This window comes from Anticarsia gemmatalis, chromosome 10, assembly GCF_050436995.1.
Source record: "Anticarsia gemmatalis isolate Benzon Research Colony breed Stoneville strain chromosome 10, ilAntGemm2 primary, whole genome shotgun sequence".
Taxonomy (NCBI): Eukaryota; Metazoa; Arthropoda; class Insecta; order Lepidoptera; family Erebidae; genus Anticarsia; species Anticarsia gemmatalis.
Window position 1 is genome coordinate 821,084 of NC_134754.1, and position 27,261 is coordinate 848,344.

The 27,261-nt window shown below is 34.4% G+C and overlaps 2 protein-coding genes across 2 annotated transcripts in view; both read left to right on the plus strand.

Annotated features, from left to right (window-relative positions):
* Positions 1-14,684, plus strand: part of js (jiangshi) — a 70,627-nt gene extending 55,943 nt beyond the window's left edge. Inside the window, exons 3-5 of the mRNA XM_076119191.1 lie at positions 6,044-6,194; positions 10,694-10,812; positions 12,178-14,684. Coding sequence (XP_075975306.1) covers positions 6,044-6,194; positions 10,694-10,812; positions 12,178-13,455 — 1,548 coding nt within the window. The 3' untranslated portion in view covers positions 13,456-14,684. The remainder of the gene's footprint in view (positions 1-6,043; positions 6,195-10,693; positions 10,813-12,177) is intronic.
* A 564-nt stretch (positions 14,685-15,248) lies between these two features.
* On the plus strand, positions 15,249-27,114 carry LOC142975862 (uncharacterized). Its single transcript, XM_076118973.1, has 10 exons — positions 15,249-15,627; positions 16,975-17,109; positions 17,557-17,740; positions 18,162-18,438; positions 19,397-20,203; positions 20,958-21,091; positions 24,005-24,128; positions 24,513-24,677; positions 25,268-25,492; positions 25,761-27,114. Exons 1-10 carry the CDS (start codon positions 15,429-15,431, stop codon positions 25,854-25,856), a joined length of 2,346 nt encoding a protein of 781 aa, XP_075975088.1. The 5' UTR covers positions 15,249-15,428; the 3' UTR covers positions 25,857-27,114.
* Positions 27,115-27,261: the final 147 nt, after the last annotated feature.

Sequence of the window (27,261 nt, forward strand, 5' to 3'; positions counted from 1 at the left end):
AATTCCTTAACCGGGTAATAACTATGCTGGTTACCCTATATTATTTGAATTTTTATAGTTACATTATTTCCTATAATGGCCGAATAAACCATGTCCTGAGTGGGTATCGAACCCACTCCTGACGCGTCGCAGTCGTACCATCAACCCACTACGCCACGGAGCCAGTTGAAATCGGTAGCAAAGCATTATTGTATTGGCGCACAAAGATTTGTCGCAATAATGACAGATAACAAATTCATCACCAAGGAAACGTAGGTTCAAGCGAATTTCGACCTACGTGTATATAGACGTGTTTTAGAAAATGAGCACATGGTGGGTCATGATTCAGTTTGTTCGATAGTACATCAAAAAATATTTTACGAAAAGGTCAGATTGATCTAATTTCGTTATAAATTAACATAAAAGAGCTATGTTTGATCGTCAAAATAAGTAATTCATAGAAAATACGCATAAGGAAGACATGGTTGCAACAAAATGGCGAACGAAACGTATCAATTTGCATTTATTTTTTTGTTGCTGATTTTAGAGCACATCCGTGTTTTTTATAAGCTGTTTTTGAATTAATGCCAAGCTATTTTACGATGTAAGGCCGATGTCATTAATTTGAATTTAGTTACCTAATGGTGCAAAGGAGGAAAACTGAAGCGGATTTCAGGATATAAAAACTGGAGCAAAAACTTTGGGTAAAGGCAAATTCTAGACATTCTTAGTGTCTTTGTAATAAGTAGGTATAACTACAATATCTAGTTAAGTATTAAGATAAACCATTTTCAGCGCATTGATATATTTCGGTTACTTTTTCCAACCCTACAGGTATTTTTTTACGTTATCACTTCTGAAATGCAGAACTTACTTAAAATAAAACAAATAAGCCCAATTTTTTTACTACATTCTAAATGTTTATTCTAAATCCTACCTAGCTTTCGTTATAAAGCTAGCTAGGTTTTCGGTAGCCGATAGTGGTAGAGAATCGAGCTACAGCAGTATACATTTCTAAATACATGCTGATATAGATAAATATAAAACCAGGCTTAGAACAAATACGCATGCTCATCGCACAAGTGTTTGTCCCGGGTGGGATTTGAACCCGCCACACGCGTCGCTACGGTTATTGCAGCGAGGTGACCACTTTTGCCACTGAGCCAAACCTGCAGTTCAAAGAAATCTTGCCAAATTAAATCCTAAAAGTATCAAGTCCAGCCTATCTTTTACTGACATAACCTTAAAATGCCCTATTCAAACATCACATGACATCCGTGTACCGTGACGTGATTCGTCTCACTCTTGGAATGAGGAAGAGCAACCTTGACCTGATGTTCTGAACTGATAACTCATTGTTGGAATAACAATAGGAATTTGTGTTTGATAAATAGAGTAGTTTTTTGTAGAATCAAAAATGTTTTGTTAACTGAGTAGTTCCATATTAAAATAGTCATGTTCACTGTAGGGGATTTCAGAACTGATTACAATTCAGGTTAGGTACTTGAGTTGATTTTTTATAAGTTTGGTTTAAAATACTGAAAGGTTGGCTCCTGAAAGATGTAGCCTCGTATTTTCTTTAGGGAAAAATCACCTTGCCACATTTTTTTATCTCGAGGATTTTGGACAAACAAGTGTACAGACTTTGAGGTTTGAGATTCTTTATTCCTCACAAGAATACAATAATTCACTTATGTAAGGAAATTTAACAAACTTTCTCATCTTTTATAGGAATCAGTAATGTAGGTAATTTCCATTTAATACAATAATTATTGTGATGAATATGTAGCGTAATAATTATAAAACCTAATAATTATTATTTTCATTCTAACATCTAAGATAAAGATATTTATTAGGGGATAAGATTATTATTAGGAATCCAAAGAAAAGTTGTCAAAAAATGTCTTTACCCTGAAGAGGTAAATTTTTCAATAATAAAATTATTCATATTGCCTTTTAAGTAATTCGTGATCACTTAACACCGCGGTCGCAAATTACCTTAAAAACGTGATTTGAAGAACCTACAACAATAACAGAACCAAAATCATTAAATCATTACCCTTTGGAACTTAAATACATAATTATAATAATGTAACGTTCCGAAGAGCTACCGTTACACGAAAATATAACCAATTATTTGCCAGTCGTGGCTTACAACCATTTATGTAATGTTAACAATCAAATAGGCATAATAACTGTAAAACAGATAATTATTCACGAATATAATTAAAATTATACAATCGTGTTGCGTGTAGATGTAATTGTTAAAATTCCAAATAAAACACACTTTTTAATGGGTTATTCACGAAATTTATAATACGCGTATTTAAGACATGGCGACGATATCATCCCTTTTTGTCGAGCAGACAGTATTAAATACTAGCTGACCCGCGCAACTTCGCTTGCGTCACATTAGAGAGAAAGAGTGATTTTTCCCCCCGTTTTGTAACATTTTTTACCGGTACTCTGCTCCTATTGGTCGTAGCGTGAAGATATATAGCCTAAAGCCTTCCTCGATAAATGGGATATCTAACACTGCAAGAATTTTTCAAATCGTACCAGTAGTTCCTGAGATTAGCGCGTTCAAACAAACAAACAAACAAACTCTTCAGCTTTATAATATTATATATAATATACTAGCTGACCCGCGCAACTTCGCTTGCGTCACCTAAGAGAATGGGTCAAAATTTTCCCCGTTTTTGTAACATTTTTCGTTGCTACTCCGCTCCTAATGACCGTAGCGTGATGTTATATAGCCTATAGCCTTCCTCGATAAATGGGCTATCTAACACTGAAAGAATTTTTCAAATCGGACCAGTAGTTCCTGAGATTAGCGCGTTCAAACAAACAAACAAACAATCAAACAAACAAACAAACTCTTCAGCTTTATTATATTAGTATAGATATTATATTAAATATTAAATATGAGGTCGGGGAAAAAGTCTTTCCGCATTATAGTACATATAGTATGTATGAACTTGTAATAAAATCTTTTCTCTACACATAAAAGCTCGATATTTGGGTACCGAGCTCACTGAAAGAAACTTAATGAACCGTGTACTCATTTGTGATTCTTGAAGGCCAAGAGATTTTATTACAAGTTCATACATACTATAATGCGAAAAGTCTTTTTCCCCTACCTAATAGATTTGTAGACCAGAGTTTGTTACGTGCTCAGCAAATGGTTTTAGGTGCCTAGTTCATGTACTAAGTTTATCTACAGCCGCCACAAACTTTACATAAGCCTCTTTTTCAACAACTCCTTGATCTATTCTTCGCGTGTTTATATTACGTCAGAACAATCACCTGTAACACAGGCAGCAAGAGGTCGCAACCTTTGTGAACATTGTACTTGATTGTGATACAAGATTGCTATGTTTTTACAGCTAAGTGATTAATTACTGGACAGGAGGAACAGTTTTTTTGCTAATGATAGTCTACGGTTGTTGATTTAAAGGTCAATGAGCTCAATATCAAAAAATGTAAATCAATTCATTAAATTTGTTCATTTAGGTTAAATATTGACACTAATGACAGTCGTTACAGTTACTAATTTACCACTAGCTCGGAAAGGGAGTAGAGCCTTATGTTCAAGTGTTCGTACTATTCCTCTAAATCAACAATAATGTGTTGAAAATGTGTGAATAATGTGTGAAAAATGCCGAAAGTTCTAAAAATTAAACGTATAAGTACCCTTTCTCAAATACCTTTTGTTTTGAGAAGCAAGTAAAAATAATTACTTAACTGTTAAACAAAAAATACTTTCTGAAAAACGTATTCTTTATACGGCATAATTAACGTATATCTTCTAGATACAATTGTATCTACATCATTGTGCGTTTCTTTATTCTAAAAGAACAACAGCGTTTGAAAATTCGACCGCTGCTCGCTTAAAAAGTGTCACTCCAAAAGCATTTTCAAACAGTCAACTATATTTATAAACCCATTGACACACTAACCCGAGAACAAAACGATAATAACCGAACATCTGAGCGTGTTTGAATATAATTGCAATAAATTATAACATGTAGAAAAACGTTTAAGTGCAATCACGAGAGAACCATTATTTCTTTTTGTTGTTGCTTCATCTGTCACTTTGTGCATTCAGCTTTTTGTTTGTTTGTATGCTATTTTTGTCTTTTAGTAACGTCCTTTTAATGCGATTCAGCTTCGTTTTATTTATATATATTTTTTATTGGCTATTAATAATACCCAAATTATAATAAAACTTGCTGCAGCTATTTAGAATTGCAAAATGAAAAATTGTCTTTCAAGGACATTCAGGTAATTACATTGTAACCATACTTTTGACATTATAGCGATTTCAGTTCTATTACTTGTATAGCGCTATTCCGTTTTAACAGCAAAGGCTGCATCGAAATTATCGCAATCGGTGTTACTTTATTAGTGTTAATTACAATGATAATAATATTTTTTGCCGCCTAAAAAATTGTAAAACGACAAGCTTAAAAGGAATAAAAATCTTTTATGCTATCTAATAAGTTGCAAAAAGACAAAAAAGAAAATATTAAACAGTGATTACATCAATACGAATCTAGCAATTTCCATTAACAACCTAGGTAAATTTCATGAATACAAAAACAAATCTTAACAACAAACAAATTACTTCTCAGAATCAAGAATTGTTTTCTTCCTCACATAGTTTTTACATACAAGTTATTATCAATCGTAAAACCATTATGTAGGTATCATATTGTTATTGCTTTTGTACAAGACGTAGTTCTATAAAAAGTATTGAGGAAAAAGTAAATTGCGCATGTCGAATCTTCCCCACTTTTAATTAAACAAAAACTAGTATTTCAATAACTTAAATGTTATTAAATAATTTGTGAGTGTATTTTTAGCACCCACTACTTAGTTTATTAGGTTTAGTTTGATAATATTACTTCCCAGCTTAGCCTTTCTTCTAATTATGTTGGAGGCGGCTTCCAGTTTCACTGGATGCAGCTGAATACCAGTGTTTTACATGGAGAGCCTATGGCCGGACCTCCACAACCCAATAACCTGGGTTATAACACGATACCCCACGGTACGATTGGTTGTCAGACTTTCAAGCTTCTGACTACTGGTAACGACTGCCAAAGATCTTGATATCCAAAAAAGCATGTTCGCAATAATTCCCGCTAACTGTCATGCCATAACACGCAACGCTTTAAATGTTTGATTCCTCTATTTCACTCTATCAGTTCGTACCATTCGGTCAATTAGGTAAAATCCAAGAATATTGCAGTTTCCTATAAAACAATAAAGTATAAACATTACATAGGAAGCGGAATCACCATATTATCTACTATCAAATCAAAATTCCATGTAATACAAACAATAAACAGTAAAGTATCCTAACAGTAATATCAAACTTCCTTGCGACCAGGAACAGTGAAATACGTTAATAAAGATACAATCGACATTTCCTAAGTTTTTCTATGTGCATCAGGAAAATATTGTGTCAATGGCTTCAATTATCGAAATATTGTTACTTTGTTGTCGTGTTATGTAATACGAATGGTGCTAATTTATTGACGTCTTCAGGAGTTGGGTAATATATTGCTAATTTGTTTGTTTTCATCAGGAGATATGCTATGTATATGTACTTATTTGTTTTTGGATTTTCGCTGGAATCAAAATACGTGCCTATGATAGCTATGTGTCTTGGAGACGGTAAAGCAGACGTTCCCATGACCATTCGGCGGTCATGTCACCGTCCCAACTGGCTATGGGACCAAGAGAACAGGGTTCTCAATTATCAAAGATACAGCTGGCCACTATAGCTGTCTAATTTCAATTAACGGTTTTTATTTTTTAGTGGTATTCGAATTGGGCATGTCCGTGCTTCGGAGGGCACGTAAAAAGTTGGTCCCGGTTGTTATCAATTAAGATAACAGTCGTTAAGCCACTTCAAAGGCCTTCAAGTGGCTTGAACAACTTTGACACTAGGTTGACCACTAACCATACGATAAGGAGAAGCCTTAATGCCTATGCTACCCTAAGAACAAAACCCCTCTCACTCCCTCCTACACAATCTAATATGTTCTCTCTCTTTCAGGTGTACCACATGTGCGACGGCCTGGGCCGGCAGTTCAGCTACAAGTGTCCCAACATGACGCTGTTCCAACAACGAATGCTGATCTGCGACCACTGGTACATGGTCAACTGTTCCATGTCTGAGAGGGATTATGACGCTAACTTGTTAATTGGTAAGTTATAAAAATTACCTTATTCATAACTTTTAAACTCTCGCGTTGCATGTTAAATGTATAATAGAATACGGGAATTAACGCGAACCTTACCTTATTGCTATACTCCAGTTGATGTTTAGTGTTTTTGTAACGTGATCATCAACTTCCGATACAGTTTGAAACAATGGTTATTGTGATAGGCTCGCCGTAATAACAGCCATGTGTCTTGTGGTGCGTTATCCTTAATTCTGGAAAAATATTCTTGGGATAAACATAAAGTACCTAACTGTTCTAATTTGGATGCAAGCGATACCTTTTTTTTTTAAGTATATTTGTATGTTTTCTGTAACAGACCTGTCCTTACTCGGTGAGACATTACCCGACAGTTAGAACTCTACACTTAAGGCTTCGAGCATGATTTACGACAAAACTAAGACTGTTCTGACCGCCCACGGTTTGTCCTGACAACTGCAGTTACCGTAAATCTCAATACTGGTTTTAAGGTTCTATACTAATAAGTATTGAAGTATAACCTTCAGTTTGACGACTCATTGTTATGTATTATGATGTCCAATACGAGTTCGTTTTAATTCATGTCAAAGACAAATACTATAAGAATAGATTGTGTCTTAAACTTTCATAATTTGGGCAAATTGCCTGAAAGTTATTGTATTTCAAAGATAAAAAAATATATCTGTCAAAACTTCGTTTGAATATATTTAATAATTTGATTTTGTCTAATATTTTTTTATAATTACACAGCATGGTTAGCTAATGCCTGCTACTGGGCATGGGGGCCTTGGAACCCGCACTCAGGTGTATTCATGAAAATTTTTAGTAAAACCATAGATTAGATAGACAAACTTAAGTGACAATTAAGAAATTCAATTAAATTTCTCGTAACCTATTGTGATGTATGACAAAATGTATGAAGCATGTTTAGGGATCGTGGCGTTCGGTCTCTGTTTTCCCCTATAGGAAATAGGACTGATTTTATATGTATATGCATGTAAAGAACGCAGAACGCATGTAAAGAAGTAAGTGGCTGTGTATAATAAATATTGATTAATTCCTTCGCATCTTCTCGATATCATTTTTGAAAACGTTAAATAACTTACTAGTCCTTGTTAGTAAACGATCAATATCCAACTTAATATCTTTTTAATATAATTTATTACATTTTTTACAAGTTCGTCATATGATTGACACAAAAGTAATTATGGCTCATCATTAACTTCTTAAAGTGCATGTTTTTGCATATAAATGATTTTATTACGAGGCCATGTTTAATAGAAACCTACATTAATAAGACCTGGTATTATATTTAAAATAAATAGCTATTCAAGTTTGGGGTCAAGATTATTTATATTTTGACTGCCTCCGTGGTGCGTCCACCATTTGATAGCGTCGGGAGTTCGTGGGTTCGATACCCACACGGAACAATTATTTGTGCGATCCACAAATAATTATTACGGGTCTGGTTGTACTTTGTGTCCGTTATTTGTATGTGTGTAAAAATCCCCGCGATACAAGAGCTATTCTTAGTCCGAGAGTTGTCTATTAAAAACATTAAAAACAATTTTTAATGATAGAGCCCAATTTTAATACCTAGTTTGAAATGAAGACCTATAATTTTCGTAAAATATTTTAGAATTTGATAGTATAAATCAATGTATTTCGTGATTGAGTACGCCTATGTTTTTCTTAATGCTTTAAAAGGCTATTTATTTTCAAGATAATTTATTCTGACCCATTTAATAGTCAGATGATTTCTTATTAACTAGGTTTTGATAATGAATACTAATCATAGTTTATATACAAATGCTATCAAAAGCTCGACCTCGTAAATTAACACACCTTTATTATGGGTCAGGTATAGAGGTAATCTTAATTCAATATTAATTTAATTAATTTCCCACAGACATGTAGAAGCATATCGATTATTAAATATCAACTAGGTTCTTTTCCCGACTTTATCCAAAGTAGATCAAACATTTATTACTATAGGTTTTGATATTCATTCCAATTCATCTATAAAATTTATGCAAAGTCTATAAATAGTTTAAGAGAGATTGTAAAACGGTCCATTTCACTACTCCTGGATAAATATCAGTTAGCACACAAGGTGAAGTGATGACAGATTGTATTTGCTATCATTTTCCTATTGAATAGGTTATCCGACAGCCTTAAAGCCTTTAAACTGTGATTGAAACATTCACGTTTATATAAGTTATCAATAGGTAAAGAAGATATATTAATCAAAATATGCATAGAGAAACACAAAGACAATGAATCAACGCTCTAAAAACTATGCATTGTTATCCAAAGTTATGGTTAAATTTTTTGTATCAAAAGTTTTATGTTATCGCATATTAATTTGTTAGAAATCCTTCATCAAGCTCGCAGTTTAGATGTAATTCTTATGATTCATGATACATAGTGTGACCTTAAACTCTGGAGAATCAGAAGCGCGTATTTGATTGATTCATTTATAATTGTTTTATCTTTGTTATGATCTGTGCAGCTTTGTAATATGACTTTTTTACTGGAAATATCTACCATTTATACCTTTCCTTTTCTTTCTACGCGGTTTAAAACTTCTCTTCTTTGGGTAATAACCATGATTTTATTTAAGTGCCTTTCACTCAATAAAATCATGGTTATATGGGTTATAACTAAGCGTGTTTTGAACATTTTGAGAGCTATGGTCTTACATACAATACATTTGAATAAAAATAATAATAATCTTTTCCAAACTGCACCTATTTTTTTCTACTGCACTGCAACTATTTTTTTGATTCATTAAAAATCTTTTACTAGACACTTTATGCAGATACATTAAGAATTGCCTCTTATCCTAAGATCTATTCTATCCTAGATATTTTCTTGCTGCATTCATACATGAAAACTTACAAAACAATTATAAAATCAAGATAATTATGCACCATTACAGTCGCACAGATAATTTAATTACAAAAAAGAACACAGAACAATAATAACGAGGTAATAAATGTTCATTGTCTGTGGTTACAGGCAAAAGCAACCACAAACAGCCAGTGGCATATAATTATAATTTATTACACACTTCATCAAAACTTGTGCGGTTTTTATTTGGGTTAAGGACTTTTGGAATTTTCAAGTTTAAATGCTTTTGTAGTCCGAGAATGAAGTAAGCGATTGACCATCTTCATTTTGTTGTGTATATTCTTGGATAGGGTGAATCACCACCGGATCCAAAATTTACATACATACATATTTAACATCACGCTTTTTACGATAGGGGTAGGCAGAGACCAAAAATGTCACTTGTTCCTGATCCTTACAAACTTCCCTTGCTTCATTCACATCCATAGATCATATCATACATTAATGCCAGTTACGAGTACCTGAAATTTTTTGAAGATATCGCTGATGTTATCTGTGTGTGTGTATTTCCAGGGCGTCCCCTCCGGCGTTTCCATTTACGTCCGCACAGTAGATTTCATTCGTCAATCTATAGGTATTCATTCATTCTCTCTACATGACCAAAGAATCTAAGCATCCCTTTCTCAATCCTTGTCACTACATTTTCAAAATTTTATCAATCATTTTAAAGAGCACCAGAGACTGGACTTTTAATTGAAATAAAATATGGCCATTTTTCGATTTCTGATCCTTATTTAACGTAAATCTAGGACAAACACTTAATGATAGAAAACTAATGAGAACTAGCGTGAGTCATACTTAGACAGACATCTCGTCTTGATTGATTACTTATACCTAACAACGGTTAGACATTATATCAAAATGTTCTAGAAGCACCTAGCATAACGACTAATGACTATAGACTTAGGTAGGAAGACCAAAGGTAGGTAGATACATCATAAAACAATTACCACTTCAAACATGAAATTAAATAAACAAATTACTTTACTCTAAAATAACCTTTTAATTGAGGAAGAATCTTCACAAAGGAACGGTTTTTTGTTACAATTAATTCGTAACACGCATTCACGCCTCGCACGGCGGCCATCTTTGACGAAGTACCACGGAAATGACCGACAAGTTCCGAATGTAATTACAGTGGAGATGCTTAATCATTTGGTTACTGTAATACTGTAAATAAAAAAGTGTGCTAAACAAATTGACGACCGAACTTTCAATGTACCTACCTCTTTTATTTAGAACTTACTACTTAACGTAGCAACAAACCACAGTGCTGAAAACGAAACATAAAAACTAGTCGCAGAAGAAAAATGGATAATTGAGCCCAAATTACGTCTTTTAATATCTTCTTTTGAGACTATCACTACTAACAAATTGTGTTGCTTGGGGACTCTTACGAATATACAAACAGCTGACAAAGCACAAGTCACAAAAACTATACGTGAATCATAAACTTCTTTATTTCTGGGAATAGCTTCGTCGAAACGCTTTGTCATAACAGAGTCAGAGCTGCATAAAAATCTCTTGAAACACCTGTTTCAAAATGTATGTATTCGTATTGTACCTACTTATGTACCTTGTATTAATTTCAGGTCAACGCGACAAGCCCTTCGTGTCAGATGACGAGATGCGTCTACGCACACCCCGACCTGATATCCTGTCTGTACCCCCGTACAATCCCTACTTCGACATTTTGAGGGAAGACGCGAAGGTAAATAAATTTTATTTTTGTAGTCCCACTAATGCGCATGGGTCTAGATTCGAAGTTTCGCTTAGTAGGCAGGCAATAAAATTTAAGGCACGGTACTCCGATGAAAAGACGCAACGAAATTATGAAAAAAATAATAATAGTAGGTACCTAATAGTAGCTCCATTAAAATTGAATTGTGTATTAACGCATTTACATTTCACACAATTTAGATGTGTTGACTCTTAAGATATGGAATTAATTCTCCGATTTTCAGATTGATGAACAACACAAGATCTATTTTTATTAAAAGTGCCACTGAATCTATCACTTGAAACTTGGTTAGTGTCAACACTTAAGAATCTGCCCTTCGTGTATTTTTACGTGACCCCAACGCAACATAGTTTCTCTCTAAAACTGAAAGAAAAACATAATTAAAGTTGATTTCAAACGTGTCAATCTTATCGTATGCCCTCGACAAAAACTCAGACAGTTTTTGTTAAGTTGCGTTAAATACGCAAACTCAGACGCAATTCTGCTTTCAATTGTTTCGAAATGACGCATAACGGATTGAAAAGGTGAATAGATGTTTTATAAAATGTACTAGCGCCTGCTCGCGACTTTGGCCCCGTCAAAGATAAGTACATCTAGGTTTTAAGGTATAGATAGATAAACCACATGTCATCAGTTTTTGCTAAAAGTTAAGCAGGTAGCAGGTACAACTATCGCATTGTCCCGAGTTAGATTCACGGGTTAGGTAAACTACTAAATATTTATTTGGTTTTCGTTTTATAATATTCACAACAATTGGCATGGGGCCAATGTTGTTAATGTTTAATCTACCTTAGAATATAAAAAAACGTGAGGTTTAATTAAAAAAATACATAGACATTCTTTAAATATGGCTACACCTGCGAAATGAAATGGACAGGTAATAACTCACCAGTACTAATTCGTTAGTATAATTATACTGCAATGCACGGCAATATGTAAATTGATGAATAAAACACAAATTCTACTTCCGAACGGAATATTTATTCAATAACGTTAATTAAAACCTTAATAAATGCAAACGTTTTGTTTTACTTCCTAACGGAATTTAAAAAACGATTTTGATCTAAGATGCCAGTAACTTTTTGAGAAACAAAAAAAGGTAGTCTTATTTCGATGGATTTGTGCCGAAAACATAATTTATTACGCCTATATAATTATGTGAATATCGCTTTAATTATAGAATGAAGATTATCAAAACACGAACAAACGTTTGAATACATAAGCAGGCTTAACACTTCCCATTTCCTAGTTCTAAAACGCTTTAAATGCATAAACTTACTGTTTCACACGCAAATATTTTTTGTTTTTTTCTCATATTATACTGTTTTTTTCCAGTTGCCTGATGTAGACAATGACCTGGACACGAAGCAAAGCCAGAGTCACTTCAGACCACCTACCTCCTGGAAAGCAGGCATCAACAATCGGCGACAAGACACCTTAGCCGACTTTGAAACCAAGTCTGACCGCCGTGATGAAACTGTCGCTACCTTCACATCGAAGAACGACAACCGTAGGCAAGATACTGGCACTAGCTTCGGTTCCAAATCTGATAATCGTCGCCAAGATACTACCAACTTTGGATCCTCATCCAATAACCGCCGTCAGGACACAACTGCGACCTTTGGATCCAAGAACGAGAATCGCAGACAAGACACAATCGCCAACTTTGGTCCGAATACCGACAACCTAGACCAGGCCGCTTCTCAAGAACCTTTACCAACATTTAAACCAACACCAAGGACCAACTTCCAACGCAAAGTTCCCAATGTAACTCCACCGTCGATAGACTTAGTGCCCCCTTTTACTCCCGTAACACAATCTACCAATCAAGATTCGGAGACGGAGGAAAGTAATGGACCCGTTGAAGATACAGTCTTCCAGTTTATCAAGCGCTTCGATCCAACAGCTACTGATAATCACGAGACAGCAATGTCTAAATCCGAAATACTCGACATAAACGCTCATCTTCCAGAAGGACAGGTCAGTTCTGAAGAAGAACGAACTCCAAGAAAACACAAAAACTTCGGCAACAACCTCAATACCTTCAAAAATGAAAACGACAAGTCTTTTACTGAAGGCACGAGGTTTGATTCAGTGAACACTAAATCTAAACCAGCTTCAAAGGGAGGAGTTCCAGAACCTGAAAGAGTTTTATTGCCTCCCAAGACTGATTCTTCAACTTCTCCTAGCGTAACCACGACTGTAGGACCTCCTATTTACTACGAATGGAGATGGGCTGTCCCAGCATTCGGTTTAGTACCTCCAAAAGAAAACAACGAAACGAACACAAATACAAACGTACAACAGACGAGATCTGTAGCTAAATTGGAAGGTAAAAACCCCTTCAGTGCTGTGACTAGACCAGCTCCAGTCACAACGACTCCTGAACCAAGTCAGGTAGAATATAACATTAGTTCTTACTTCATTCCTGATTACGTATTTCCTCTGGATAAAGAGCATCCTGGGTATGAGAGTGATGATGCTGAGACGTCGTTCCAAGTCAAAGTTGCGAAGGCTGGCAAAGTCAGTTATGGGGAGAACCCCGCTTGTCCCCAATGCCATCCAGCTTACTTAAAACCGGGTACTTGTGAACCTTGCATTGTGAAACGGTAACAAAATTGTAGATTTATTTTTAAGGTCGTTATTCCGTCATTGAAGTTAAGATCAGGTTGAATTTTAAGTAGTGTTGTTACTCACAAAATGGCTTCTTTTTCTGTATTGACTGTTATTTTTTTTAGTTAAATTCCGAATGCTGGACTAACGAAAACTTGAAACCAATGGTTCTTTTTTATACTTTAAGAAACCGCTGTTTGTACGCTATACACTTAAATCTACTTTATAACTAATTTCTTATTATGTTAACTAAAAGTTGCTTTCCTTTTTTATGTTTTATTAAAAAAAATATGCAGCTGCATCGGTAATGTGATAAAGCAAAGCAACTATGTTTTAAATATTTTATACAACGTCGACCTTCTTTTCGAAAAAAGGAGTGCCGAGCGGTTTTTTTTATCAGATTCATTTTACATAATGATTCAAAAGTAATTATAATCCTTCTCTACCTCTTTTTATATCTTCTTTTATATCAAATTAAGTTACCAGTGTCATTACTGTATATTAACCTAAAACCTCTTTAATTAATTTGTATTTTTCTATGGCCGCCTGAGAGTTAAATATGCGTAGATCTGTAATTCCAAGACACCAATGATATTATTTTAGATTTTAATATAGTACGTTTCAAGGTTTTTTTCAACATTATATCGCTTTGGACTAGTGATCGAAGGGTCTTGGGTTCGAACTTTGAATCCCACCCATTGCTCTGCTGACACAAATTTCCTCTAAAAGAAAGCTTTTTAGCTAAGCTTGAGTAATATTGTGTAACGTAAAATGCTTATCTCTTGAGCAACAAATAACGGAAAATATTTTAATTCAATCAAGCATTTTAAAGAAAATCTTGAAATGTACATACCTACCATACCTGTTATTTCAATCTACCTACATAATTTTAAACACTTTATTTTTGTTTGTTGTAACATTCATTTTTGAAGTTTTATTCAATGTTCGACAACATTGGAATGCAAACAAAATGCATCAAAATCAGATAATTTATTTATTCATGACTATGTAAATATGATCTTTGTTTGTTTCTCTCTGTCACAAAAGTACAACGTATCTTTTTTTAATTATTAATAGTTACCATTATTAAATAAGTTGTATAATAAATTATACGTATAACAAGCTAATATTAAGTAGCTATAGATTAGACTATTTATATTTTTTGTACACGTGCCTATAAATAATTAAGCCAGTTTTTAATAATAAAAATAAAGATAATAAAAACTGAATCTTGTGATTTTTTTATGCATACGCTAAGTGTAAAAAATATTCTCGCACACACCGGTCATGTTTGGGTAGGAACTGCAAAAAATAGGCCCAAGTGTGTGTGCATTACTCTACAAAAACGGAGTTACTTGGGTCTGCCCAAGTAACTCCGTTTTTGTTTTGCAATGAATAAATGCATCTGTAAATTCCTAGAAAAAAAACCTTATGGCTGTTATCACGGCTGTTATCGAGAAAAAAACAGAAAAAATCAATGGATATAAAAATTGGAACGATGACCTTTTGCCTAAATAACAGTGTTAATAGTAACGCCATCTAGCGATACAAGACGAAGAATGCCGCAATTGACGTGCGAACTGTCTGAAATTCCGATTCAGAAATAAAAAAATATGAACGAAGTGATGGGATAATATAAGTTGTGTAGTCACGTGTAGATATTACTAGCTACTATTTTGTTAATGATAGATTTATTGAACTTAAATCTGCCTACATTTTTAATGCTCATCATCAACATGAAAAATAATATTTAATAAGTTGGCAACACCGCATAAATATCAAAATGGCCGTCACTCGATAAAAGTCAAACGTGCAAACATAGCAGGCGCTGCAGTGTTTTTATACAATTTGTGCAATATCTTAGTCATAGTTATAGCATAAAGTTATCTGATATTTACTCTATGTCTTTAAACGCAATTCATTATAATTGCATATTCTAAACTTACATTTTTATGTGGTGTTAACTTCTTATTATGAGTAAGGCAAATTCGTTAGCTGGTTTGATAGCTAATTACGGTGATTCTGAGGATGAATCTGAAGACGATCATCGCGCAACAGGCGGGGCTCCTGAGCCTAATAATAAAAATCACTATAATGTTGGAAATGTGTCTCAGAACTATGCAAATACTGCTGTTGTCAACTCTATTCATCCCGCACCGATCGCTCATTGTCGTGAGTATTTTATCAATTTATTACATTTATCTCAGATATTCCCAACATATTATCGTCTTAAAACCATGTGTTAGTATTATTTTAGTTATATGATGAGCGTGGTGTTATTGTTGCGGGTAAATACGTACTTTTTCCATGAAGTCATTTTATTAGGTATATTGACAAACACCTGTTTGCCTGTTACCAATCGCGAGAGTTTCTATATTTGAAAGTTCAATACGTATCAGTAGTTCAAGATCAAACTTCTTTCATCCACAAGATGATATTGTTCATAGTAATAGTGGTTTATTTTTATAATGAACTATTTGAAAAATATCCAAGGTTTTTTGTAGTTTATGATAACAGCTGTCTGTTGAGTCGTATCTATGTAAATTAATGCTAATTACGATCAAACTGTAAAGTGTTCAGTATTTTACTTGATAGTATTATGTGTTTCAATGATAAAGTCATATTTATTGACCTAAAAGATTTTTATGCAGTTATTCTGCAGTCTTTATTTGATATCTTGAGATAGACAAATACAGATAGGGGAATCAACTAATGAATACAATATTTTTGATAGAAAACCAGGTATCTGTTTTTTTTTATCAAAAAATAATTCCTATTCATATGTACCTACTTGATACTTATACATGCATCATAAAGATGCCTACCTACTAAGATATTATTTTATATTGTAAGTAGCTGAAGGCAGCTGGTATAACCTACTATGATTGCTAGTACATTTATTATTGTATAAGGAAATATCCTTAAGAAACTCACTGCTCTTGAGCAATTCTACAGTTATAATACCTATTTAATTGATTTATAATTCAATACCTATTCAAGACAATACATGTATCTAATTGTAGAATAGCCATCTATTATTACAATCACAACAATGAGTATTATAATGTAAACCATTGAAAGAATAATAACATCATGTTATAGTGAAAAGTGGTGAGGAAGACCTTCGCCTAGAAGTGAGTCTATAGGCAGAGAGTTTCCTTTAAACATATCATATCATGGAAGTATATTTATACTACAACAACTTAGATATATTATATAGAGCTTTTATCAAAGTTGTTGTAGTATAAATATACTTCCATTGTTTTAAGCTGTATTTACTAAATTTTCTTAGGAGACGTACAATATAGCGAGCGTACCAAGTTGCATTGTTTGTATTTGCAATTATATGATTTCCCTTTAACTTTGTGTGTTGATAACATATCAACAATGGTTCTTAAGCCCCTATTTGCAAGATAGTGTAAGTCATAGTCTTCTGTAAAAAAAGAAAACTGTTGCTTAACTTTTGTTGCTTTTTCTCATCAGTAGAATAAAATTTAAATGTTGTTGTCTCATTTTCAGCATGGTCCGCATGTTACGATGAGTCCAGTGGCTTCACTTACTACTGGAATCAGCAAACAAATGCTGTCACTTGGGATGCTCCTCCTGAATACTTGCTTGCACTCAAGTTGGCACAGCAACAGTTGTCAGCAGCAGGTAAATAGAATAAACTGTTTACAACACTTTTTGTTTAAGTTATATTTAGTTTTTTTTTGTTATGGCTGATTTCATAGGTGTCAATGACCTAGGCTCTCCATTTGCTTTAGAACAATGTTTTGGAGTCCTGTGTATGATTTTCGTCTGCAAGCCTGTGTACAGGCTTCAAGAGAGTGATCCATATGGACAGCTGTAAAAACAGCCTGAATTAATGTATGGCATTAGCTTACAGGATTTTATTACATACTCAAATGTCACATATTTAGTACCTGTTTCCCATGGCTTCGTGATTATTGTTTAAAATATTTACCCCATTCAATAGACTTTTACTAATTATATGCATTAAATCAATTTATCTATTTCAATATTAAAGAAGTGACTCATATAAATCACTTCAACAACTATGATTTTAATAATTGTCTTAACATTCTACATTACTCTTTCTAGGCTCTGGAGAAGTATCAGCAGAAGAATGGCAACTATACCAGCAAGCATTGGCTGAGAAACAAACAACACAGATCAGACCTGTCATCAAGATGATAAAACCTAAGAAGATTGAACGTAACAGTAATGGCAATAAGGAGAAGCAGAAACAAGGCAAGAAACGGGGTCATAGTGATGAGGATGAAGAGTAAGTTATTATATTTAAGCATTAGCATTTTGAGTAAAAATAGTTTTATTGTAAGGAAGGCTGACCCCACTACCATATAGGACAAATAGCCAGGAAGAGAGAAAGAATAAAAATAATTGTATTATTTTACAAACTTTTTCTATTAAACAAGTGTTTTAGTAACTAAACTGTGCAAATATTACACAATATGTGTAAATAATTGTTACAATCCAACATGTAACTTAGTTCACAAATTGACTTCTAAACTACGAACAGTTTCATTTATGAGATCTAAACATAGAAATAGATGAACATGTACATCTAAGCTCTCCGTCCATATCCATGAATCGTGATAATGACTGAAAATATGTGGTAATGTATTATCCTTAATTAAAATCCATATTATTTTGTCTTATACAATAACAAACTCTTTTTCTTACAGGAAAATAGAACTAATAACATCATACCACAACTCAGACTCTGACTCAAACGATGAACAGGACACTCCAGTGAAAGCATCACCTCCACCACCGTTACCAAAAGCCCAGCCAAAACCAAATAATGTGGTTAAGAAACCTAAACTAAAGCCAATAGAATACGGACCAGCGTTGCCTCCGAACTTGAACTATAGTGCACCAATCGGACCTGAACTACCCCCGGAGATAAGCAGTAATGTTGTGAAGTCGCCTGAGATTAAGATTCCTAGTTCTGTTAAAGAGGTATGTCTATTAATTCTATAAAATAATATTATTATACACATATGAAACTACACAGTCTAAAATGAAAGTCAAATTCGTCAGAAATTTTTGCGAAACTTGAGAAAATTGTTCTACAGAGTCAATAATTTTTATCCCATATTTTTAAACATCTCCTGCTACTATTTATGCTTTTCTTAGTTTCAAAAGTTGGCATAATCTTTCTGATCATGACTTTAATAAATTTTCTGTATACAGAAATCTCAAAGGGCAGATAACTGATAAATACATAAATTATTACGACATATTTTATTTCTGTGTTGATAAGTTGAGGTATCTATGCCTAATTCTAATCGCATTAAAGAGCCGTTATCTGACGAGATAAATTTATTTGCGATTTAGGTCACAGGATGATTTATCAGTCATGAATTGTGTTAGATTGTTTCGTATTCTTATGGGTGGGTAGAAAATGTTATTTTTTTGCTATCCATAATTCAATGGGTTAGACTATACGCATAGTTCTATGGGTGGGAAAAAGAACGGATTTTTTACGTGCAACAATCACAATCTATGAAAGAAAGTAAGATACTGTGAAAATAATGTAGACCTTTCATTTTATAAGTGCCTATGATGATAAAAGCGCCTGAAAATGCTAATAATAACTTTACAATTCATTGGGAAATACGTCATTCGTGACCCTGTTTCACAACCATTTGGAATAATCCCTTCTTTGTGTGGCAGCGGTTGGCGATGATTTCACATGGTCCCTATTGACCTCTCTCATATACTCTTGATATATTCTGTCGTTACAAGCAGAATACATCACTAGTTTGAGTCAGGTCATGATATTTCTCAATTATTTTAAAGTTATTACGCTATGTGATGGTTCAAAGTTTTCAATCTGAGGTACTTGTATACTTAAAATCATCAATTTAGTTTTGGATATAAGAATTTTGATATAATAAAAGTTGTTTTGTTCCAGGAAAAAACTTCAAAACCTGCAGATGAAGACAGTCAAGACGAAACTACGCTACTAATGAAGTTAAAAGATAAAGCGAGATTACTAGAAAAATTGGGAGGTGAATTACCTAGAGAGTTGCAGAAAATGATTGATGATGAAACTGCTTCAGGATGCGCTACACCCAAGACGGATGACTCTAAATCCACCTGCAATATTGACGATTTATTAGAAGAAATTGAAAAGAGAGAATTACCAAAAATTGCTAAAAGTAAAAAAGAATCAGAAGGTCCTAAGTCTAATAATAACAGTGCGAAGAACTCTCCCATAAGAGACGGTACTCCTCCAATCCCTGAACATAAACCGTTGTTCCCAAGTATCAAGAATATTGAAGAACCACCTCCCTTACCTGTTGAAATAGAAGCAGAAGATAAAAAAGCAGAAATTGTTGAGAAAAAGGGCGCTAATTTATACCTAAGTGATACCACTGAACGGGTTGACAATGTGAAAAAGAAACTTAGAATTTCAAATTCAGTGTTGCCAAAGAAAGAACCGGTGTATACTACGAAATATTCACAGTTTATCGAAGGCTTTTCTAACGAGAGAGTTGGTTTAGGTTTTAGTAAAGACGAAGATAGTAGTGAGAGTCCTAAGAATGCGATTACTTATGGCAACGGTTTGGTGTTTACGAAGGGAGAGACTTTGAATGAGGAGAAGAAAGATGAGGATTTGGATGACATGACGGAATTGTTGGAAATGAAGCTGAAGTATTTGAATCAACTGCAGCCGTGTTCGTTGACGCCTGTGCAAGAGATGTTGATTCAGATGCAGGTAATTTGGCATTTTTCATTTTGTTTTACGCTCAATTTGATGATGGAATTCAATTGTCATATTTTTTTTGTCGTTATATTATGGTGTAACATAATGGCGTGTTGGAAATAAAAGACCGTGATACTGCGGTCGGCCGTAGCCGTTGCTGGCTGAATTTCGGAAACGCATTTTAAGTCTGCCCTTCAGGTGACACGGAATTATTGGTCGCGTAGCATCGGTTGCGTATGTAAGAAACATCTGTTTCGCACGTCACCATTGCTGTGCAGTATATTATTTGTTCGGCATTTTTACGCGATTGACGTCGACATTCCACTGGGTCAACATGGCAGCGTAACTAGTCGCTGCTGCCTACATAATGTATATACCTCACCTGCTGTCCGCTTGGTTGCACTTTGCACTACTAGTCAGGCGGCGCGGCCAGCTCGGACGGCAGCACAGAATGTTACAGGTCGCATCACCACTAAATACAGAGCTGTACGTTGTCTCACTCATTCAGTCGCCAGTCTGGCGCTAGTGACGTCTTTTATTCTTGAAGTTTCTTTTTATACGTACATAATGCAACAGTGCTATCTCTTCAAGGTCTTTTTTGATACTGTGTTGTGGTGTCTGTATAGTGTCTTATTTGGTAGCTTACGGACACCACGGTGGCGCGATTGGTTGCGCCGCCATAGTGTTCCGGTGAAATATAGCTCTATGGATCGGCGTTTTGAAGATGAAGGGTGGCCAATAAAGATGTTTTTCGTTGTTCCTTCAGACGCTGGTGGCGGCGTTCCGCGCGGGCGCGCTGTCGGCGCGCTGGTGGCGGCGCTGGGCGGCGCGCGCGGCGCGGCTGCTGGCGGCGCACGAGCGCGGCGCGGCGCCGCCCGGCTGGACCTGCGCCTTCGAGAGGTACGACCCGCGCCCGACACCCGCACCCGTCGCCCGACATGTCCACCGCTCCACCCGCGTTACATGGGTTACGTGCAAGTGAGAAATCCGCACGATCGTATTTTACAGTTGTCCGTGACGTAATTGCGTGTGTGTGAGAAAACTGTAGTCGTTGTTGGACTGGAATAAAGTATTTCTAAAATGTAATTAAATAAACTTTTGAGATTGAACATACACTGTTCAGTATCCTCAATCACTTTTTTCTTCAACGCCTACAAATGGTGTTGCCAAACGAACAATTTTACATAAGTACATTTATCGTTATGAAAATTTAATTACAGAAATTGGTAGACTATTTAATTATTAACTATTTTTATATTTTGAGTATTTTTATTGCTACATCTTTTTCTCCTTACGAGACGAAAACCATTTTCCAACAATAGAAAAACAAAGGATTACAATTAATCGTCTACTGAGTATTAATGAATCTGGTTTAAAAACAAATGAAACTACAGTTTTTTTCATATGAAAATTATGTTGCTATAAAATACTTTCGTAACGATTTCTTCCGACGCGTAACCCTACTCGCGACCGCGTTAAAACTGTGATCTTTTGACAATCGTTTGACACTGACTTTTGCAATACAAAGTGTTCTACTTCAAATACATAAAATTATGCGTATTTGAAGATTTCGGTCGTTTAATCTCGCGTTTCCTATGGACTATAAAATTTGGACTTTCATCGGTTTAATGCTAAAAGACTGTTGGGGTAATGTATTGATGTTGAATATGTTTTGTTATTTATTGTGTTTTTATGTTTCTCTGAGATATCTCATAGAGAAGAATTCTTGGTTGCAACTGTAACAGCCAGTGATGTCATCGAGTCCATTTCAAGATTTTTTTACATGTCGATTTTTTGAAGTGACAACGTAGAAATATCTTGAAATTGTTCTGTAATACGGTATTTTGGCCTTACGGAAATTTGTCGGACTCCTTAACTCTTGCAAGTTTTTCGTTTCAAATAATTTTAGGCTTGTTTGAATAGGGAATTATTAATTTGCGTATCATTGGCTGCGCTAATGTATTTTTGTGGGCGCTGAGTGACTGTTTTTGTAAAATCTTGGACACTATCAAAAGATCTCAGATAATTACATTAATTTAAAATATTGTACGCATTCTCTTACAAAAAAAAAAACAAGTCTTTCCGAGGCCGACTGAAACCTTTCATTCTTATGTCGTTCTTAGGTGGATTTGGTGGGATCGGATTGTATCTTCTTGTTAACTTTTCAATTACTTATTTTCTTTAATAATTGAAGGATCCAAAAAACACATTAGGTAGCCAACGATGCCAAATCTTTCCGATTAAATAAGCTCAACTTTATTAGGAACGTTTTAGACTGATTGTTTGCTTACATTTTCTTACGCGAAAATAATAATAGAATCCCGGTTTTGAAAAAATTCTAGTTTGAAACCGTTGTGGCTGTATATAATTTGACGCGTATATTTCAATAATTATTTTGTGTTAATCGTGACTGCAAATGTCGTAAAAAGCAGGCGGTTCAACTGCACGATAACTGTCGACTGCTTCTGCGGTCGACATAACTGCAAACTATATCTGATAACTGTTTACGGTTTACAAGAAATAAAGGCGCGAATTACGAACTTTTGTTTTGGCAATTATGGCAAATCATTAACTACTATTGCCGAAGACCACACAGTAAGTAGTCGGCAATTATCGCGTGTTCTCGAAGACTGAAATCGAATATTTATACCAATGTACCTGATTTATTTAATATATTACTGTTATCAAAAGGATAATCCTTTGACAATACTGTGATAAACTGTGATACAACAATAAAATAATCACAATAACTACTGAGTTTCTTTAATAACATGTAATTCCCATATATTGTAAAATAAGCTATCATCTAGCTATAAGCCCTTAAGAGTGAGGAAGACAGAAGATACGGACGGCCGCCGCGTGACGTCACAACCCAACAATTGGTGAGAGACCAAAAACTATTAAGTAAATATTTTTTAAACTTTCAAGAATATGCCCTTTGATCTTTTCCAGAATGCCGGGACGGGATCGACGTGTAAAGGATTGTGGATACTTGGTGTCATCCATTTTGGAATTTTTACCTTTTTAAATTTTGACCTCTGACACAAATCCGGAGCACGGGTTAAAGTATACATGTGTTTTTTATGTCTAAAGTTGGCCCCATACTTTTAGATAGTTCTGTGGTTATCTTAAGATTTAATGGAGCTACTTACTCTTTTGCGAGCTATGTTTGATGCCGTTTGACGATAAGAAATAAGTAAATCGAGAGTTCGATTTTACGTTTTCTGTGAGTTGGAAATGAATAATATTATTTTGTAAAGAAACATTTTTCTCCGTCATTAGATTTTGGTTTCCATATATGTCAATTATTTTTTAATGGTTCTTAAAACATCTGTAATGGGCGTATACTGTTTACGTATACGTATTCCTTTTTGTACCTAGCGTAATTTTCTACCTTTGAGACTACAGTAAGTCTATGATTTAAAAAAATTACAGCTGATAGTAAAACGTCGAAGATTAAGTTGAAGATTAAGTTTTAAATATGTCCCCTTCCCGCGCTTTGCCAGCGTGGTGGACTCAAGGCCCATCCTTCTCCTATCCCCTTCCTCATAAAGGGAGGATACCTTTGCCCAGCAGTGGGACATTAGTGAGTTAAATTTACATTCTATTTTTATTCCATCAATTTCTATAACGTGCAACAAACTAACTATTTAGAAAGTTTTTAAATTCTCGCGTACCTACACATAATATTATAATGTAACGGGTCTCAAACGCAAAGTTTGAATATCTTAAGGTAATCACAAGTATGTAAAAGTACCGGGCAGTATTCCTACCTCCACGGCGCTTGTTTGATCGCAGTGTTTGTGTATGCAGGTCTGAGGGACGGTACTGCTACCGGCGCGAGTCGGACGGACTAGTGCAGTGGGAATACCCGGCTACTGCGCACACGGATATGGATATTAGTACTACGCCGCCGCATCCGGGCATTGAAGCTAAGGTACCTTACCTGTCTTTATAAAAATAACTCATGTTGTTTAAACGAAAAATTTATAAAATATATATTTTTATTTTGAATTATTTTTCTGAGTATGTGTGATGTTTTGTAGACGCCTAGTTCTCATATGTGGCTGTCATTTGTTTTGGCTCCCATTGGTGAATTTTGGATCAACAAATAACGGTGTCTTAAAAACTATTAATAAAAATAAAATGACCGATGTTATAATCTCTAAAATCGTTAAGCTGTGTAAAGAATAATCAGTTATTCACTTTGATACTGAAAAAAATTATAGCATTATCATACAGTAACGGGATATTAAACTGTCCCTTACATAAGAAGCTCTTAAGAGCTCTGACTTTAATTTAAAATATGTGTGTATTGTAGGAAGAAGTCCAACCACCACTACCACCTACTCCACCACCTGTAACGGTACCTTCACCACCACGCGTGGCGGCCTCCTCGTGGCGCGCGCGTACCCCGCCGCCGCCGTCCTGGGCCGACCCGCCGCCGCCCGGCTGTGATGATCTACCGCCATTGCCAGCCACTGCTGTACGTAGCAATATTCATTGAAATTTTGTTTGTTTGTATCACAATTCTATACGATATAAAATGTCGGTGGAAACTATGGTACAAGATTATAAGGCGTACTTATCTGATACTGCCTATTCCGTATCCAAATAACATAGAAAAATTCTTAAGCGAACACATATATTTGACGAAATTTCGTTTTCCTAAACATAGTTCGCCCTCAGATACGCTGGTTAAGAAGATACGTTAAGATGCAAAAAGTCAGGCGTAGTTTTACTATAGATTTTTCTTGATCTCTATATACTTCATTGTCTACTTTTGTCCTGCGAGCACAGAGCTTTTTACTTTTTAAAGGAATTCCATAATGAAACTTGATTGCGTCGCATTGCGTGGTCGTTGTCAGATGCTTGTGTACGTATACGTGCGTGCACGTATACGCGGCTATATTTTATGACTGGTTAACAAATACAAGAGACAATAATATTTGCGGGTCGCATTGTGTAACCAAACAAATAAAAATGTTCTTGGGATCATAATATCATCAGATCCCATTATGAAGAAAATCAAAATCTGCAATATTTCTAATCGAAAACTATGATTTTCTTTTACAGAACGAACCAAAACAAGAAATAGGCGACGAGCTAGCGTCCTTCTACAACGACCTAGCAGAATTAGAAAAAGTATCATCAGCTCCACAAACTGCAGCTAATTCTCCCGAACCTGAGGTTAAAGAGAGACCAGAGAGACATAGAGAGAGGGAGAGAGATAGAGAACGCGATAGGGAAAGAGAGAGGGAGAGAGAAAAGGAACGAGAAGTGAGGAAGAAGAAGTCTAAAGTGAGTAGTTTATATTATCTTTTTTAAATAATAAAAATTATGAAAACATTGATCTATATTTCTTGTATCCAAAAGAAATTGGTTTCAATAATAAATGTAAGATATTCATGATTGGGAGCTCAATACTTTGCGTTTTCTCATAATTGTAGAAAATTTCAAAATCAAATCTTTATGTGAACTGATCACAAATATATTAATAGCAACCCAGAACTATAAAAAAAATTGAATGATATTTTTTTATCTATTTAATTTTTAATTTGTTTTTCAGGTAAAAATATCATCATCAATTGGATTAAAACAAAAATCCGTATCTAGTCTAGTAGCGAAATGGCAGCAAGTGGCTGATGAAATAAATTCCGATTAATTCCACTATTTATATACAACAAGCGTGACACGCTTATAAGCGAACGTTCCGCGTTCAAGCGAACAAAACGCATTTAAGCAAACTACTCGCTTTCAAGCGGAATACCTGCATTGAAATGCAATTTCCGCTTAAAAGATAATGTATATTAAAGTGAGATTATTTCATAATTTTATTTTTAAAAAGAGCATTACAAATATGTTAATTATAAAAGTATATTATAAGAAGATTATATGTATGGAAATGACAGAAAAATGCCTTAAATCTACCTGATGGTCTATAACCTCATAAATACTACTGTATATTGAACTTAACTAAAGATTATATTAACACAACACTATACTTAATTCTATATTATACTATGTATAATAAGGAAATTCGCTGTATACTTTGCTAAATACGTTTTTTAATTCAAGACGAAGCCAGTAGCGATAATACTTTCTAACAATGTAAACACTTGAACAACTAAAATAAGGGATTTCAACGCGACTTAAACTATGCAACTTTTGTACTTTCAAGAAAACTGTCTTTATAAGCTAAGTTTATATAATACGACGAAGCATATTACTGAAATTGAAACTGGATAAATTGTGTAAAGCAAGTGAAATACATATAAAAATCATTTGAAATTCTGACCCTTGCAAGTTCTTCCATTAAGATTCTACACTCCTATCGAAAAAGGTTGTAGAATGGATAATTGTAACGACTATCATAAATGTCTACAACTAAATGAATAATTTATTCTAAAGGAAACTATAGTAAGATGTGCAGTTGGATTGTGTTCAAATACTTAAAATATTGAACAATATTAAAGTAAATAATTGTGTCTCGAAAATATACCAAAATGTATTATAATGTTACTATGAAACAGCTAAGATTTACCCAAATTATTTTGTATATTATATATCTCAAATATGTATACACTTCGACAAATAATTGTATGTACCTGCTTCAGCCGAGTAACTTGTATACAAGATCTGTCTAATTCACCGAAAGCAATATCAATAAAATATTATACATATACTTAAATAGTTATATATTATATATACTTATGTTATATAATTCTACAATAGTTATTTAATCTCCACGCTGTCTGCATTCTTGTTAAAATGTATACTAACTAAATAAGTTTTCCATAGATCAAATACATGAATAGTCGTTAATTTATAAATATTTTTATATCGTAATAACCCCCTACCGTTACTGTTAAATTTAATATTGTAGTTCTAATGTAAATATATTTTGTAAATATTAAATTGGTACAAATATAAAATTGTTTTATTTCTCACTAGCTGACCCGCGCAACTTCGCTTGCGTCACTTAAGAGAGACTGGGTCAAAATTTTCCCCGTTTTTGTAACATTTTTCGTTACTACTCCGCTCCTAATAGCCGTAGCTTGATGTTATAT

Excerpts from the sequence above, each read along its gene's own strand:
- LOC142975862 (XM_076118973.1), top strand. The coding sequence starts at position 15,429 with ATGAGTAAGGCAAATTCGTTAGCTGGTTTGATAGCTAATTACGGTGAT. Across the intron at positions 17,741-18,161 it reads CATAGTGATGAGGATGAAGA|GAAAATAGAACTAATAACAT; the intron begins GTAAGTTATTAT and ends TTTTTCTTACAG. Across the intron at positions 18,439-19,396 it reads TTCCTAGTTCTGTTAAAGAG|GAAAAAACTTCAAAACCTGC; the intron begins GTATGTCTATTA and ends GTTTTGTTCCAG.